This window comes from Salpingoeca rosetta (assembly GCF_000188695.1).
Source record: "Salpingoeca rosetta unplaced genomic scaffold supercont1.3, whole genome shotgun sequence".
Classification (NCBI taxonomy): Eukaryota; class Choanoflagellata; order Craspedida; family Salpingoecidae; genus Salpingoeca; species Salpingoeca rosetta.
In genome coordinates this window covers 2,134,126-2,149,466 of record NW_004754931.1, presented here as the reverse complement: position 1 = coordinate 2,149,466, position 15,341 = coordinate 2,134,126, and the positions used below count along the sequence as shown (strand labels likewise).

At 57.0% G+C, this 15,341-nt stretch overlaps 4 protein-coding genes across 4 annotated transcripts in view; 1 reads left to right on the top strand and 3 right to left on the bottom strand.

Moving 5' to 3' along the window:
* Positions 1-142: 142 nt before the first annotated feature.
* PTSG_02025 (sporangia induced sperm flagellar protein) lies at positions 143-2,877 on the bottom strand. The gene is made up of 6 exons (XM_004997955.1): positions 2,440-2,877; positions 2,018-2,128; positions 1,712-1,830; positions 1,348-1,469; positions 836-1,014; positions 143-600 (listed from the first exon to the last, which is right to left on the bottom strand). The coding sequence occupies exons 1-6, from the start codon at positions 2,543-2,545 to the stop codon at positions 566-568; spliced, it is 672 nt and encodes a 223-aa protein (XP_004998012.1). The 5' UTR covers positions 2,546-2,877; the 3' UTR covers positions 143-565.
* An 802-nt stretch (positions 2,878-3,679) lies between these two features.
* Positions 3,680-10,612, bottom strand: PTSG_02024 (uncharacterized protein). Its single transcript, XM_004997954.1, has 10 exons — positions 10,543-10,612; positions 8,774-10,336; positions 8,215-8,463; positions 7,868-7,965; positions 7,390-7,481; positions 6,979-7,148; positions 6,548-6,772; positions 5,473-6,338; positions 5,104-5,190; positions 3,680-4,883 (listed from the first exon to the last, which is right to left on the bottom strand). The coding sequence occupies exons 2-10, from the start codon at positions 10,254-10,256 to the stop codon at positions 3,729-3,731; spliced, it is 4,425 nt and encodes a 1,474-aa protein (XP_004998011.1). The 5' UTR covers positions 10,257-10,336; positions 10,543-10,612; the 3' UTR covers positions 3,680-3,728.
* A 487-nt stretch (positions 10,613-11,099) lies between these two features.
* Positions 11,100-13,939, top strand: PTSG_02023 (learning/memory process protein). The gene is made up of 2 exons (XM_004997953.1): positions 11,100-13,439; positions 13,659-13,939. Exons 1-2 carry the CDS (start codon positions 11,550-11,552, stop codon positions 13,881-13,883), a joined length of 2,115 nt encoding a protein of 704 aa, XP_004998010.1. The 5' UTR covers positions 11,100-11,549; the 3' UTR covers positions 13,884-13,939.
* A 282-nt stretch (positions 13,940-14,221) lies between these two features.
* Positions 14,222-15,341, bottom strand: part of PTSG_02022 (uncharacterized protein) — a gene marked incomplete at its 5' end in the record, with an annotated part of 4,342 nt that continues 3,222 nt past the window's right edge. Inside the window, 2 exons of the mRNA XM_004997952.1 lie at positions 14,222-14,806; positions 15,054-15,142. Coding sequence (XP_004998009.1) covers positions 14,708-14,806; positions 15,054-15,142 — 188 coding nt within the window. The 3' untranslated portion in view covers positions 14,222-14,707. The remainder of the gene's footprint in view (positions 14,807-15,053; positions 15,143-15,341) is intronic.

Sequence of the window (15,341 nt, the reverse complement as noted above, 5' to 3'; positions counted from 1 at the left end):
TGGATGAGTAGTCGGAAGGTTCAGGTTTGAGGGAGTGAGGGTTTGCACACGACCACGTTGTAAATTCGCGCCATCTTCTCCACATTACAGAGTCATTATTCAGACAGACAGACAGACAGACACACACACAGACAGACACACATGTCCGATTGGCTTTCTTTATGTGCTCGCGTGGGCAGTGTGGGACTGCCAAGAGCCAGAAAGCAGCATGTGAAGACAGAAATGCTTTGTCAATCAAGAGATGTGGGCGTGCGCGTGTTGTGGTGGTGGCGGCATTCGCTTCACAGGCAGCGCCACAAACGGCAACAAACGATGACAGACGACAACAGTCAACAACAGACGGTCAATGACGACAAAGGGCAATGCATCACGTGCGTCCCAGACAAGGATTATCACACTGATGCACCATACACACCACACACACACACACACAAGCAAGGAAGCAACAAAGCAGACGGGAACATGCAGTAAACAGCAGCAACTACTCAGGAGGAAGAAAGTACAGTATACCAAGCACACAAACAGCACATGCACAAACAACACGGTCACTCTACACACCAAGTCATCAAGACTCGTACATGGCCAGTTTGCGTGTCAATTCTGCGCACGATGTGTGATGTGTGTGCATGTGTGTGTGTGAGGGGATTGCCTGGGAGGTATGGAACGTGCAAACGCGGCGACACACACACATGCACACGCACACACACATGCATGCACACACATGCACACACACACACACGTACATGCACACGCACACACGCGCACACGCACACACATGCACACACACCACACACAATGCACACACCCCACACACAGCAGACCAAGCAAGACTCACCATCGATCCGCTTGTCCTTGAGCTTGACAAGCTGCTCCATCTTCCGCACTTTGACCTTCAGGATCTCGATGGTCTCCTGGTAGTCCATGATGCTCTGGTCCTTGTCCATCAGCGCCTGCACTGGATCCTCAATGTCCTCATATGCCGGCGAGTCGAGCACTTCCGCAAAGCTGTTGTGTCTGGGTAGAGGGGATATCGTGGATAGCGAGGGTGGAGAGGCGGGCAATGGTACATATTGTGCGTGCGTGTGGGTATCGGTGAGCGGTTTCGTGCTTGAGCAGAAAAGTAGGCGAGACAGCGAGAAACAAGAGAACTACAGAACTACAGAACAAAGCAACAAAGGAAGCACAAGCGAAGCACAAGCGTGTTGGTGCGATTGCAAGCTCGCGTGTATTTGGGTGGGGTGCTGTGAGCCAGAGAGCGCCCTGTTGTTCTCTTCTCTCTCCCTCTCGCCCACTGTCATGCGAGCAAGGCGCACAAGCACAGTTGCTCATCATGACACGGCGACGTACTGCTCCTGTGGTTTGTCGCTTGCTGCCTTCTTCGGTTTCCGCCTTTTCTTTGGCTCGAGGTCGCCCCAGCCCGGCGTCTTTTGTGAATCGCGGGTGTCAATCCCTGCTCGTCGTTGCATGTACTGACAGTCATACAGAAAACATTCCGGTGCGAGCATTATGTCAGCATGGGCAAGGAACAGCACGTGGCAACACAAAACAAGACACACGAAACCGTTGCACAGGGGTGCAAAGGTGACACACATACACAGACAGACACACGCACACGCACACAGATACACACAGATACACACACACACACACACACACACACAGACAGGCACACGCACACACACACACACACACACACACACACAACACACACCTGCTCGATTTTGACGCGGAGGTTGCTGAGGACAACCTCCACAACGCCGGCCTTGTTGTTCACGACACCTTTGACGACATTCTCCGGCACGGTCAGCCCCAGTTTCTTGAACACTTTGGCTGCACATGCGCGCGCGCGTGTGTGTGAGTGTGTGAGTAGAAGAGGGATAGAAAGGGGAGTGAGCTCAAGTGCTTCTTAAGTTGCTGACAACTGACTGATCAGAGACACAAACTGACGTGCGATTGCACATACTCAATCCACACAACACACCACGCCACACACACATGCACATGAGCATGGTCTCACCGTTGAGTGTGTGCCAGTTGTCCAACTTTTGTCTGGATGAGCTTGCTGGGGAGTAGTTGTGAAGCTCAACGAGCTTTGGAATGAAGTGGTGTACAACCTCCGCCACCATAACTGTGTTGGCAAGCAGCGGCGCGTGAGGCAAGGGATAGTCGAAGAACAGCGGGACAGGGCGAAAGCACAAGTATGCATACAAACAAGCATGTGCATAAAAACAGGCACGTGCATATGCGCACCCATTCAAACAAGCATGACTGTATTACGTTCACACACTGACACGCGCTCACAGACAGACAGACAGACAGACAGACAGACAGACAGACAGACAGACAGACAGACACACACACACACACACACACACACACACACACACACACACACAGACAGACACGCACACACACACACACACAACGTCAGTAACGCACCGCCATCGCTAAAGTCACGGGCGATGTTCTTCTTTGGCCTGGACAATGGAACTTCATCAATCCACGCATACAAGTGTTGCAGTTCTGTCTCGTCCATTCCGCTCATCGTGGCAGTCAGTCGTCGGGGCGCACACAACAAACAAAGAACGACGGTGATCTCCGCACGCCAACAATAACACAAATCAGAGAGACCGAGACAATCAAAGGAGCAGCGGCACAGCAATGATCCGAGTTTCTCTTGCTGTACAGTGGGTGGTGGTGGTGGTGGTGGTAGGATCAAGTAGCCAACAACAAGCCAGGGGAGATGGATGGATATGGCACGCAAGCGAGGGCAAGGTCGGTCGCGAGGGGGATGGTGGTGGTTGTTTGGATGTTTGGCTGTTGTTCGTTTTTGCGTTTGCGTTTGTTTGTGTGCGTCAAGGGCAAAGTCAAAATTGCTTTCCAGGTCAAAGGTAAAAATTGACCTCACGTGGTTTGGTTGTTTGCGTGTGTCGTCCTGCCTGTTGTGTCACACACATCATGCATGTCATATGTCACATCGTGTTCACGTGTTTGGAGTCCACCCACTCACGCCGCACGCATGAACTGTAAACTCACAATCAGCTAGCTAGCTGTGTACTTCTTGGCTTGTTGGCTTGTTGCGCGCAAACACCCGCGCAACAGCGGTGGCGGCGGCAAGACAACGAGCAAGCAGGCAAGCAAGTGAGCAAGAAGGGGGAAAGCAGGGAAAAAGAACAAGGGAAAAGAAGAAAGAAAAGGAGAAGAGCAACAGAGCTTCGCATGTCAATCAAGGCTGTCAATTACGATAATGTAAGCTACAAGCTCGGGTCTTCCCTCCACAGCGAACGAGTCAACAAAACAAACAAACAAGACACAACACACACACACACACACAAACAAACAAACAAATAAACAAACAAACACACGCAAGCAAAGAGACAAAACACATGCAAACAAGCCAACAAACAGAGAAGAAGAGTACGGCCACAAGGGAGAGAAGAGGAGCAATACAATAATCAGCAAAACGAGAAATATATCGCTGTCTGGTTCGATCAAACACAAAAGTCACTGCTACACATCGCGGTCAAACCCCACACGACCATCACTTGTCAACCACACACCACACCACAGGACACATTCATTTCACCACCACGTCAAGTCGTTTACATCAACCATCACAAACTGACGCCATCACTCTCCATCACAACATGTGCCTTGGTTATGGCAGATCACATCACACCCGCGTCCCCCACACCCCCCCCCCCACACCCCAAAGATGGCTGCGCGCATCACGCTGGCTGCGGTGCGTCCTGCACGGCACCGTAGCGCGCCTGCGGTGGGGCATTCCGCCGACGAGAGCGTGCAGGATCACTTCGTGACGCCTTGGCTGCATCCTTGCTGGCGGCTGCAGCACTGCGGCTGCTCGGGCCACAGCACCCGACCCGCCTCAGCAGCTCGGAGAGGCCCCAGTCGTCCCAGGCCAGCGCGCCTCGCAGGAACACGTACAGGAAAAACACGTCAATGAGCCAGTAGCCGCCAAGGTAGATCCACTCCTGCCGGCCGCCCAGGTCGCCCTCAGCCATGACAAAGTACGTGTACTCCATCTCACTGCCGAGCGTAAACAGAACCAGCCACGAGGAAAGGTGCGCCCCGGCCCAGGGCGCAATCCACCCGCGCCCGGAGGAGCCGCTCGACTGCGAGCGTGCAACACCGCCAACGGTACCAGCGTGCTCACGTTGCTGTGGTTCATGTTGCAGGCCCTCCTCGAGCGAAACGGCGACGGCGTCGACGGTGGACGAGGGCATGCTATCCACACCACCGGCGCCACCTGCACGCGCGCAGTCATCGTGCTCGTTGCCGCTGCCGGCGCTGCTTGTGCTGCCGTCACGCCTCCCTCGGCCCCGCGCTGCTGCTGCTGCTGCTGCTGTTGTTGCGGTTGCGGTTGTGGTTGGCTGCGTAGGCGAAGCAAGCAGCCCCGTGCGCTCTGTGGCCGCGTACTGCGCATGGCGCGTGTTGTACGGGTGTGACGGGAACGGGTGAAGCAGGCGCGGTGTCAGCACACGTGTGCGCTGCAGGCTGATCATGCGCGTCTTGGAGTTGAGAGCCAGGTGGTTGACCAGGGCAAGCCCGCACAGCACGAGCGTGCGGAAGTTGTACAGGGCAATGTGCACCACGTCCATGGGGTAGTGGTCTTCTTCAAGGTGCTCTGCCGTGTGGTAGCTCACATACACGCCGTTGATAAACGCCAGCAGCACCACCACAAAGCGGAACGTGTCCCACAGAAACTGCAAAATGCCGCGGTGCCAAACAAAGCGGTCCCAGTGCCGGAACGCCGTGACGAGGAAAAACAGACAGACGAGCGAGCCCAGGCTCAGGGTCGGGGCGCTGTAGATGGAGGTCACAGATCCGTGCGCCAAGCGGCGGTGGGACGGCACGCTCGACATCTGTGCAGGGCGAAGACAATGGCAGGAGACAATAAGGCAAGGAAGGAGAAGGAGGGGGAAGAAGGCGCGATGTGTAACAACAAGGGGTGGGTGAGTGCACGGTCAAGGGCACGAGAAGGCAAAGGGCCAAAATGGGGGCACGCAAACGCAGCATATCAGCATGCACGCGCGCGCGCGTGTGTGTTCCGTAGTTGTTTTCACTGCTGGCTATCGTTCGTACCTGAGCGATGGTAAGGCCCCACAGCACCAACGTGACAAACGCCAGGCCCATGGCAAACCGCTTAATGTATTTGGCAAAGCGTCGCCGCTGGAAGCACGTGGGAGGAAGGAGGAGCAACAGCAAGGCACCATGGCGTTATGTGAGGATATTGTCATTTGTTTTGTTTGGGGATAGGCGTGAGAAGTCAAGCACACCTTGCATGGACGGACGGATGTACACGTGTGCGCAACGAGTACAGCAAACAGAACACACACACACACACACATCGCACACGTACAGAGTGCATACTGCGGCTTGCACCCACGCGCATACATATATATGCACACACACACACACACACATGTGCGCACTTACACAGCGCGCACTTACCGAGTCCGTTGGCGCGAGGTGCAGAGCATCAGGCAGGCTGTTGACAGAGAGGGTGCCGGAAGAGACCGGGTTGCGACGCATGCCGCCACCGCGACCATCCTGGCTGTCATCACCATCATCATCAGGATTGTCATCCGCGTATGGGTGGTGGCGGTGGTGGTGGCCCTTGAATGCACGCGCAACCATCACGTCGCCACGATAGCCGCTGCTCACGCCGCTCCACGCACGCCGCCCTTCCGCCGCATGCACGTGCATGACTTGGTCGGGGTGGTAAGTGCTGTTGTCTGTACTGTGCGGCCTCGGGCTGTCAACACCTGTATCGTCCCGCTCGCCACTGCCGTGTGATGTTGGCGATCCAATGGGACCGCGCCCCCCGCCGGCTCGCGTGCCCCAACCACGCTGCTGCTGCTGCTGCTGCTGCTGCTGCTGTCGCTCGCGGCGGCGGCGGTGGCGACGGGCGCTGCTGCTGCTGTGCTGATGGCGGTGTTGGCGGTGATCGTTGCGGTGGCCGTGGTGAGCAGACGGCGGGTGGTGGCCGTGGCCGTGTCCGGAGGCTGCGAGTTCCAGCTCCATGAGCGAGGAGGAGGCCATTGCCTGTTCGCGGCCGGCCCGCTTGTGCTCCTGCAGCAGCTGCTTCAGCTCGCGCCGGTCCACAACCTGCAGCAGCTCGTCAATGTGCGCCGTGTCGCGGGCAAGCGCAGGGCACCAGGCCAGCGCCGTGTACACGTCGTACAAGCGGTCGTACTCGCAGCCCTCCACCAGCAGCCGCAGCGCCGGCTCGTAGTTGAGGTTGGCGGTGCCTAGGCGGAGGTACGAGACATAGTCCGCTCCAAAGTCCATCAGCGTCTCCACAGCCAGCTGCAGGCCTGGTGGTTGACGGGGGGGGGAGGGAGGGAGCGGTGGTGCAAGGGCGGTCAGGCAAGCGATGGCACAAGGCAAGTGAAGAGAGGAAAGGGGGGGGGGAGAGAGAGCAAGCAAGATAAGAGGCAAGAGGGAAAACCAAAACTAAACACATGACGTCCAACAGCAGGCGCTGCAGCAGCCAGAACGTAGCGACCGCACACACATAACGAACCGAGGCTGGTGAGGGATTCTGCGGGCATGGAGACGAGGTGGATGAGCTTGGGAGTGCCGGAGGAGGTGAGCTGGGCGTTGGTGCAAATGGCGCGGACACATGGGTCGTCACGGCGATTCCAGTCAATGGTGGTGAGGAGCCGCATGCTGGCAATGGCACCAGGCGACGTGAACATGTTCTGGCGCGCGCATGGGGCAGCAAGCAAGTCCTTCTGCGAGGTGGCATCTGCAGACGGGTCGCGGGCCGTGATGGTGGTGGTGGTAGTGGCGACGGAAAGGGAGAAAGGGACTGTGAGCGTGGTGGGGCAAGGCTGCGCGCGCATTCATGCCAACACGAACAGACATGACGCATCACCGACGACACCGGATCCACCAAGAGGGGGCATACAATACGCAACACGGACGGCGCTTCACACGTTCATATGCACGCACCGAGTTGGAGAAAGGAGGCGATGCTGGCGAGGGGCTGCTCAAGAAACTTGTTGACGCCATAACACGCGCAGAAGACGCGGTCCCAGTAGGGGATGTTGTAGCGAGCAAGCACCGAGGGGATGGGCTCCTCGGTGGCGTGCTGCAGCGTGCGCAGCAGACAGCGGACCACCCTGGTGACAGAGGGGCACAAAGGGATGGGGGGGGATAAAGAAGGGATGGGGGATAAGAAAGGGGTGGGTGATAAGAAAGGGATGGGGGGGGGGAAAGGATGACAGGCAAATACACACACAGAGCACACGCACAGAGCACACGCACAAAGCACACACACACACACACACACACACACACACACACACACACACACACACACACACACAGCACACGCACACACAGACAAACTGGGCAACTTACGAGACGCAGTCGGCGGTGTAGAGGGGTGGGATGTGAAGTGTGGAGGTGAGGGCGTGGGGAGGACAGCACAGCAGCGCATGGAACGAAAGCTCCTGTGCAATTGAACAAAACGAGCATATGACGGGAAATGACGTGGTTATGATGGAGCAGAACAGTACAATATGTGGCGGAGATGGAGGTGTGAGCGTTTGATGGGTCATGATCAACATCATCACAAACATGTCATCATCGTGGGCCATCATGACGCAAGGGCGGAACGACAGCACAAAAAACACAAGGGCACTCAAAAACGAGTCAGCGATAATGCATCACTGCTACTGTCGTTCGTTCGTGTGTGTGTGTGTGTGTGTGTGTGTGTGTGTGTGTGCGTGCGTGCGTGTGTGTGTGTGTGTGTGTGTGTGTGTGTGTGTGCGTGCGTGTGTGTGTGTGTGTGTGTGCGTGTGCGCGCGTTTGGGTGCTTGCATGTTGCATTGCATACCTGTTGCCTGATGATGACGGAGAGTTCCCTGTAACCGTGTGCAGCGACAAGTGCCGCCAGGTCGTTCGCCTCCAGCTGCAGCAGATTCAGCGCAGAGGCTGGCACACAGTCAGTCGTGTTTGTGGGTTTGGGATGAGAGTGAGTGAATGTGTGTGTGTGTGTGATTGAGAGAGAGAGTGTGTGTGTGTGTGTGTGGAAGTGAGAGTGAGTGAGTGAGTGAGTGAGAGAGTGAGAGAGTGAGTGAGTGAGTGAGTGAGTGAGTGAGTGAGAGAGTGAGTGAGAGAGTGAGTGAGAGAGTGAGTGAGTGCGGAAGGTGCCACATGACATGACATGATGTGATGGGGTACCTTGGACGGCAGGCGGCTTTGGTTGGTTGTGGCCCAGGGGGCGGCATGCCACCTCGCGAATGAGCTTGACGGCCTGCTGGCCGTGGGAGGAGACGGTGGTGGCGCCTTGCAGCTCACGCGTGGTGGTTGCGCGCAGCGTCATCTCGATGGTGCGCGACGAACCGAAGCGAAAGAAGACGAGGTCGTACGTCAGCGGGGATGCGCCAGCAAACGCGCTCACCGCATACAGCCCCAGCATGTCGTCCACAGCTGGAAGCGAGCACACGTTTGCGTACAGATGCGTTGTTTGGTGTATGCGTGCGTGCGTACATGTATGAATGTAGGTATACGCATGTGTGTACAAATGTATGTGGACGCATGTGTGTGTGTATGTGTGAGCAGAGTGACATGAATACACAACGGCGCGGCAAGGCGAATGCATGCATGCAAAGGCAGAGACAATCACGCGCGTGATCAGGGCCCCACTTGAGCCGAAACACAACGTGCACACCCGACGTGCACACATGATCCTATCATCACACATCCCAGACTGGCATTGCAGCGTGGTTGACTGGCTTACCGTATCCGCTGAGCATGTCCCTGTTGGCGTTGTTGATATAGAGGCGAAAGCGGCGCGTGTGCGTGTTGCCTCGGTCATCTTGGCGCGCGAACCAGCCGAAATAGACGGCTGGCACCAGCCCCTGAACACCCGTGCTGCTGGCAGCTGCGTTGGCATTGGTGGGCCTGCGCGAAAGATGCTGGTGTTGCTGGCGCTGCTGCATGTGTTGTTGCTGGTGCTGACCGCGTTGTTGATGTTGCTGTTGGTGCTGCTGCGCTGTGGCGTGCGTTTGACGGTGAATGCCGTGCGTTTGGGGGTTGCTTTGCAGGTGGCGTTGGGAAGAAGGGGACTGGTTGAAGCGCTGCACCATTTCAGGCGGGATGCCTGGCGGCGGCTGCTGCTGGGAGGCTGCTGATGACGACGGCGGTGTGGAGGAGGGCGGTGGGTGCGGGTGTTGTGCAATGCGCAGGTGGGGCTGGCTTGCTGCGCGCTCGCGGCCTTGCTCAAGCTGCGGGTCAACGGGCGCAGGTACAACCCCAACAGGGTATCGCTGCCCCGTTGCTGCCCACAGCAGGTGCACGTTGGTCGTGTTGTCGTTGTTGGTGCTCGAGCTACCGTCGGCGTTGCGGGCATCAGGGTTGGTGCTGGTGTTGGTGTTGGTGTTGGCGGCGTTTGGGCGAGCATGGGCAGGGTGAGGTGGCACGCCTACTGCAGGCAGGTTGGCGGCACTGTGGGCACGCTGCGCCTGTGTCATTGCCCTTAATGTGGACAAGTCCCCTACGCTGTGTACACGCTGCTGTTGTTGCTGTGCTGGCTGTGGGGATGTGGCACGGGATGAGGCAGGGGTGGTGCGCTGAGACTCTTCCCCGGCGCTGTCGGCATCACTCTCATCCGTGCCCAGCGACGTTCTGGAGGATGTGCGGGAGTGCGCTCTGTCATGCCCCTCATCATCGGACGAGGAGGGCCGTGGGTTGCCACGGTGGCTGTTGCCGGATACGGAACCAGACGCCAGGGACTGCAGGTCAAACGGCCGACGCAACGGCACGGATGATGAGGACGATGGTGACGCTGACGTTGATGATGGCGGGGGTGGTGGCCCTGTGATCGTTGTTGTTGTGCTTGTTGTTGCGAGTGCTTGGTTGATGACGGGTGTGTGTGATTGCAGTGTCGATGACGGTGTCCTCCCCGCTGGGTGGTTGGGCACGTGGTGCGTGCCCATCATGGCAGCGGCTACTGCATTTGGCGGCAAGCTACGCATCGGCGGCTGTGTGATGGCAGGGGCGTTGTCGAGCTGCTGATGGTATTGCTGTTGGTGGTGGTGGTGCTGCTGCTGTTGTTGTTGTTGTTGTTGTTGTTGTTGTTGTTGTTGTGGTTGTTGTGGTGTTTGTGGTCGGTGCTGCTGTTGTAGTTGTTGGTGTTGTTGTGGTGTTTGTGGTGTTTGTGGTTGTTGTTGGTGCAGTGTCGCCCGCACGCCAGAGGGGCGATCCTGTGTCAACTGGCGCATGGCATCCTCCAGTGGTGGTGGTTGTGCAGATTGTGGAGAGGGCTCAATCGTGCTGATGGTGTGGAGGAGAGCTGGCTGCGCTGGAGAGTGATGCGTGTGCATGTGGGTATTCGCGTGCGTTCTCGTGGGATGAGCTGAACAACAAAACAACAATACAACAATACAACAACAAGCAAGCCAAAAGGCAAACACGCAAGCAAGCAAGCACACAAGGACGTCAGAGCAGAGAGAGAGGGAGAGAGCCAGCCAAACGTGCAACCACGACCGCGCAGACACATGCACACACCTGCTGCTGCAGGTTCTGCTTTCCGTGCTGGTGTTGGAGGGAGGCGTGTGTGTGTCTGTGTGCGTGTCGGTTTCTGGAGGAAGTGTTGGGGGTGTGTGGTTGCGTTTGCCTCTTTTTTTTTTTTTCGCCTTGCTTCACTTCTTTTTTGGAGGAGTCCCGTCATCACAACTGAAATCAGTCGATCCCCTACTGAGAAGGTAACGACATGATGAAATTCGATGAAAATTCATCATGTCGATCTTGTTTAAGCTGCGAAATCGGGCACTTCGGATGATTTAATGAAGATACAGCTGATCCTCGATTCGGCGCAACATTCGAACCTCGAAGGTTGCGTTGCTGCGTGCAGACAGGTTGGTGGGTTCCACAGGGTTGGTTGCGGTGCGGTGGCAGCGTGCTGGACGATGATGATGATGATGATGATGAGCGGCGGTTCAGATGGGTTGGGGTGTGTGTTTGTGTGTGTGTCTGTGTGTGTGTGTGTGGTTGTGTGGCTGATGCGGGCGATGTGTCGCTTGTGTGTGTGTGTGTGTGTCTGTGTGTGTCTGTGTGGTGATGACGTGATGTGTAATTGTGTGGTGGTGATGTCGTCAACAACCGTTCTGGCTGCTTGGTTCGTGAAAGAATCAATCAACCCATAGTGTGTGGTCTTGTGGTTGGAGCACGAGTGAACGGGGCAAACGAGAGGGAGGGGGCCCTGCTGCTCTTGTCCACCACACCTTGTTCAACAGTACCGCTTTCTGTCCACTTGCTGTTGGCTCTCGTGGCTGGTTCTCTTTGTGCTCACACAAATCACCAACGCACGCACACACGCACACACAACACACACACATCACATCACAGAACCACACACACACACACACACACATCACATTCAACACACCACACACACACACACATCGCATTCAACACACCACACACACACATCGCATTCAACGCACCACACACACACACATCACATTCAACACACCACACACACACACACACACACGCCACACACAACAGCAGACATGGGCAGGAAGAACGCTGCCAACAGCAGCATGCTGCAGGAGGCGTCGATGAACAACTACTCCATGACATCGGCGGCCTCAGGCGCATCATCGTCGGGGCGCGGGAAACGCCGCGCAAAAACCCGCAACATTGCCATCGCCAGTACAAAGGAGGTGCAATGGCAAGGCATCTTCATGATCATCGTCTGGCTGTGCGTGATGGGCAGCCTCATCTTCTTCGCCAACCCGGAGGCGTCCCGCCGCGTCTTCGCCAAGTTCTCCCACCTGCAGAGCTTCTACGGCGCCACCTCCGTGGCCTTTGCCTTTGCTACGGGCCTCGACATCCTGGCCTACGTCAACGCCGTCTCCGATGAGAAGCGCGTGCTGTCCGGCATCCTGGCCTACGTCGACGGCGTCGCCTGCATCTCCTACCTCTCCATGGCCACCCTCAACCTCTACTTCCTTGTCGACTCCACCCAGGGCAACCCGGTCTGGCTCATGCGCTACGCGGAGTGGATCATCACCTGCCCCACCCTCCTGTACTGGTGCGGCCTCGCCTCCCGCGCCGACCGCTCCTCCGTCTCCGACATTGCCACGGCAGACGCGCTGCTCCTTGCCGGCGGCGCCCTCTCCTCCATCCTCCCGAGCTGGCCCGCCTTCTTCGTGTTTGCGGGCTCCTTCGCCACGTACATCTATGTCATGCTGCACATGTGGGGCATGTTCGGCAAGGCCATGCAGCCGGACTTCCAGCCGCCGCCGCCGCTCCCGCGCCACGCCCTGCACCTGCTGCGCTGCGAGATTGTCATGTCCTGGAGCATCTTCCCCTTGGTCGAGTTTCTGCGGCGCCAGGGGTACATCGACTTCCAGGTGGGCGAGGCCATGAACTGCGTGGCGGACTACGCCGCCAAGGTTGGCCTGGCCATGATCATGGTCAACTGCAACCTGGAGCAGATCAACGCCCTGCGCGTGCAGCAGATGCACTCCGCGCTCACGGGCATGCTCAAGGTTATGCGCAAGACCAACCTCTCCTCCTCGCGCATGGCGCAGCTGGACGGCGTGGACGACGACGTCAAGTCGTGGATCATGAACGAGTTTTCGGGCTCGACCGACGGCAAGGGCGGCGACGACGCAAAGGCACAGCAGCGCGCGCGCGGGCGCAAGGGCCACTCCGCAGCCATGGACGCAGAGAAGCTTGCGGCGTCCAGCCTCTTCACGTGGGATTTTGACGCGCTGGACAAGTCGGACGAGGACCTGACGGCGGTGTGCGTGCGCGTGTTCCAGGAGCTGCACGTGATTGAGCAGTTCAACATTGACGAGAAGAAGCTGCGCAAGTGGCTGCAGAAGGTGCGCACGCAGTACAACAAGAACCCCTTCCACAACTGGCGCCACGCCGTGATGGTGCTGCACACCACCTACCTCCTCCTCACCTCCGTTGCCACCGAGTTTATCACAGAGGTTGAGCTGCTGGCCATGCTCATTGCGGCGCTGAGCCACGACCTGGACCACAACGGCCTCACCAACGCCTTCCACATCAACTCCCGCTCCGAGCTTGCGCTCGTGTACAACGACCAGAGCGTGTTGGAGAACCACCACAGCCACCTTGCCTTTGAGATTCTGCTGGAGAAGGGCTGCAACGTTGTGGAGAACCTGGACGAAGATGAGTTCAAGCGCTTGCGCGCAGTCATCATCAACTGTATCCTCAACACGGACATGGCCACGCACCACACCAAGCTGTCCAAGATGGAGGAGGTGAACCGCCTCGGAGGGTTTATCAACCTGGCCGAGAACAATGACCAGCGCCTGTTTGTGCTCGCTGTGCTGCTGCACACGGCCGACCTGCACAACCCCATCAAGCCCTTTGAGAGCAACAAGCGCTGGTCCGCCCGCCTCCAGAAGGAATTCAACAACCAGGTTTGTGTGTTGGGGGGGGGGTGCACCTTGACTTGTACATCCGTGTCACTCTCGAACCAAGCTCACGCATTCAAATCGAGCACTCTCAAACGTGCGCGCATGCACACTTGTACTCACACCCACACACCCACACTCACACACTCATACACACTCACACACACATGAACGCACACTCACACTCACCCTCATTCACACACAAACGCTCAACTACACAAATAGGTTGAGCTTGAAGCGAAGATGAACCTGCCATCGCTTCCGTTTATGCGCGGCAACGACGAGGAGTCGCTTGCCAAGGGCGAGATTGGCTTTATCAACTTTGTTGTCAAACCATGGCACCAGCAGCTGTCACAGGCCTTTCCCAAGCTTGATTTCCTCCTGGACACCATTGACGCCAACCTTGCCGAGTGGAAGGCCATTGCAGAGTCCTACAGACAAATGCATTGAAAGCCGCATGCGGCACTTCATGTGTGTGTGTCTGTGAGTGGTTGTGTGTGTGTGTCTGTGAGTGGTTGTGTGTGTGTGTGTGTCTGTGTGTGTGTGTCTGTGTGTGTGTGTGTGAGTGGTTGTGTGTGTGTTTATTTGTGTGCATGTACTTCAACGAGTGTGCCACGGTTCACGCACACACCTGCGTGGTGTTCTGATGTGGTCAACCAAGGTGTTAATTGCTGTGCTTCTGCAGTGCGTGTGTGTGTGTGCGTGTGTGTGTGTGTGTGCGTGTGTGTGTTTTCGTTCGCAACAAGATTTCCTTTTACCCCCGCTCCCTTCTTCTGCGTTTTCCGTGATCGCCACTAGTTGTGCCACCAGGCAGAGCAAAAGCGAAGCCGGCTGCGCATGCTTTGTATTGTATGCAGTTGTGGATTTGTGTAATGTCTGGGATAAACCAACCAACCAACCAACCAACCAAAGTCAACGGACCGACCAACATACATGGCTTGAGAGCGAGGTAATGGTGATGGTGGTGGTGGTGGTGGTGGTGGTGGTGACGGAAGAGGGGGTTGCAGCCGTGAAGCCAGGGAACAGGGCTTGCTTGGGTCGGGTTGAACATCACCAGACACGGGAACGGAGACAGCGAGAGTGGGAGAGAGAGGAGAGGGGAGAGGGGAGAGGGGAGAGGGGAGAGAGGGAGAGAGAGAGAGAGACCCACCAGAGGGGAAAGAGTTCAAAAGAAACGACAGCAGTTGGGGTACAGGGGAAACGCGAACCCAGACACACAAACGGAGGTGTGGAGTGGAAAGACGGGGGGGGGGGGTTCAGCTGGTTCAGGTGGTTCACTTGTGCTCGTAGTATCCCTTGCCGGACTTTGCGCCCATCTCGCCGCGCTCCACCTTCTCGTCAATCGACTTGACCGGCTGGAACAGCTCAACGTCCTGTGGCATTAGCGAGAGGAGGGGGGGGGGGGTGAGTCATGTGTGGCATGCGTGCATGTTGGCACGACTGGTTATTGTGCATGTAAAGACCAGCTTGTGCGTGATCCTCCCCAAACGAAGCATTCACACACACACACACACACAAACATACACACACACACACACACACACACACACACACACACACACACACACACACACACACACACAAAAGGCATGGGCCTGTGTTTGGGCACTGGGGACGTACGGGGTAGTCGCGGGCCCAGCCGTGGGTGATGAAGCTCGTCGTGTCCAGGCCAACGTAGTCCAGCAGCTGGAATGGGCCCATTGGGTGGCCTGATGATGGTGATGGCGATGGTAGCCGACATGAGTGAAAGAAAACGACGGTGAATCAAGAAACGTGAGCGGTGTGAATGGGATGCGTATGCGTGCACATCGCCTGTGTGTGTGTGTGTGTGTGTGTGCGTGCGTGCGTGTGTGTGTGTGTGTGTGTGTGTGTGTGTGTGTGTGTGTGTGAGTGCGAGAGCACGACAGA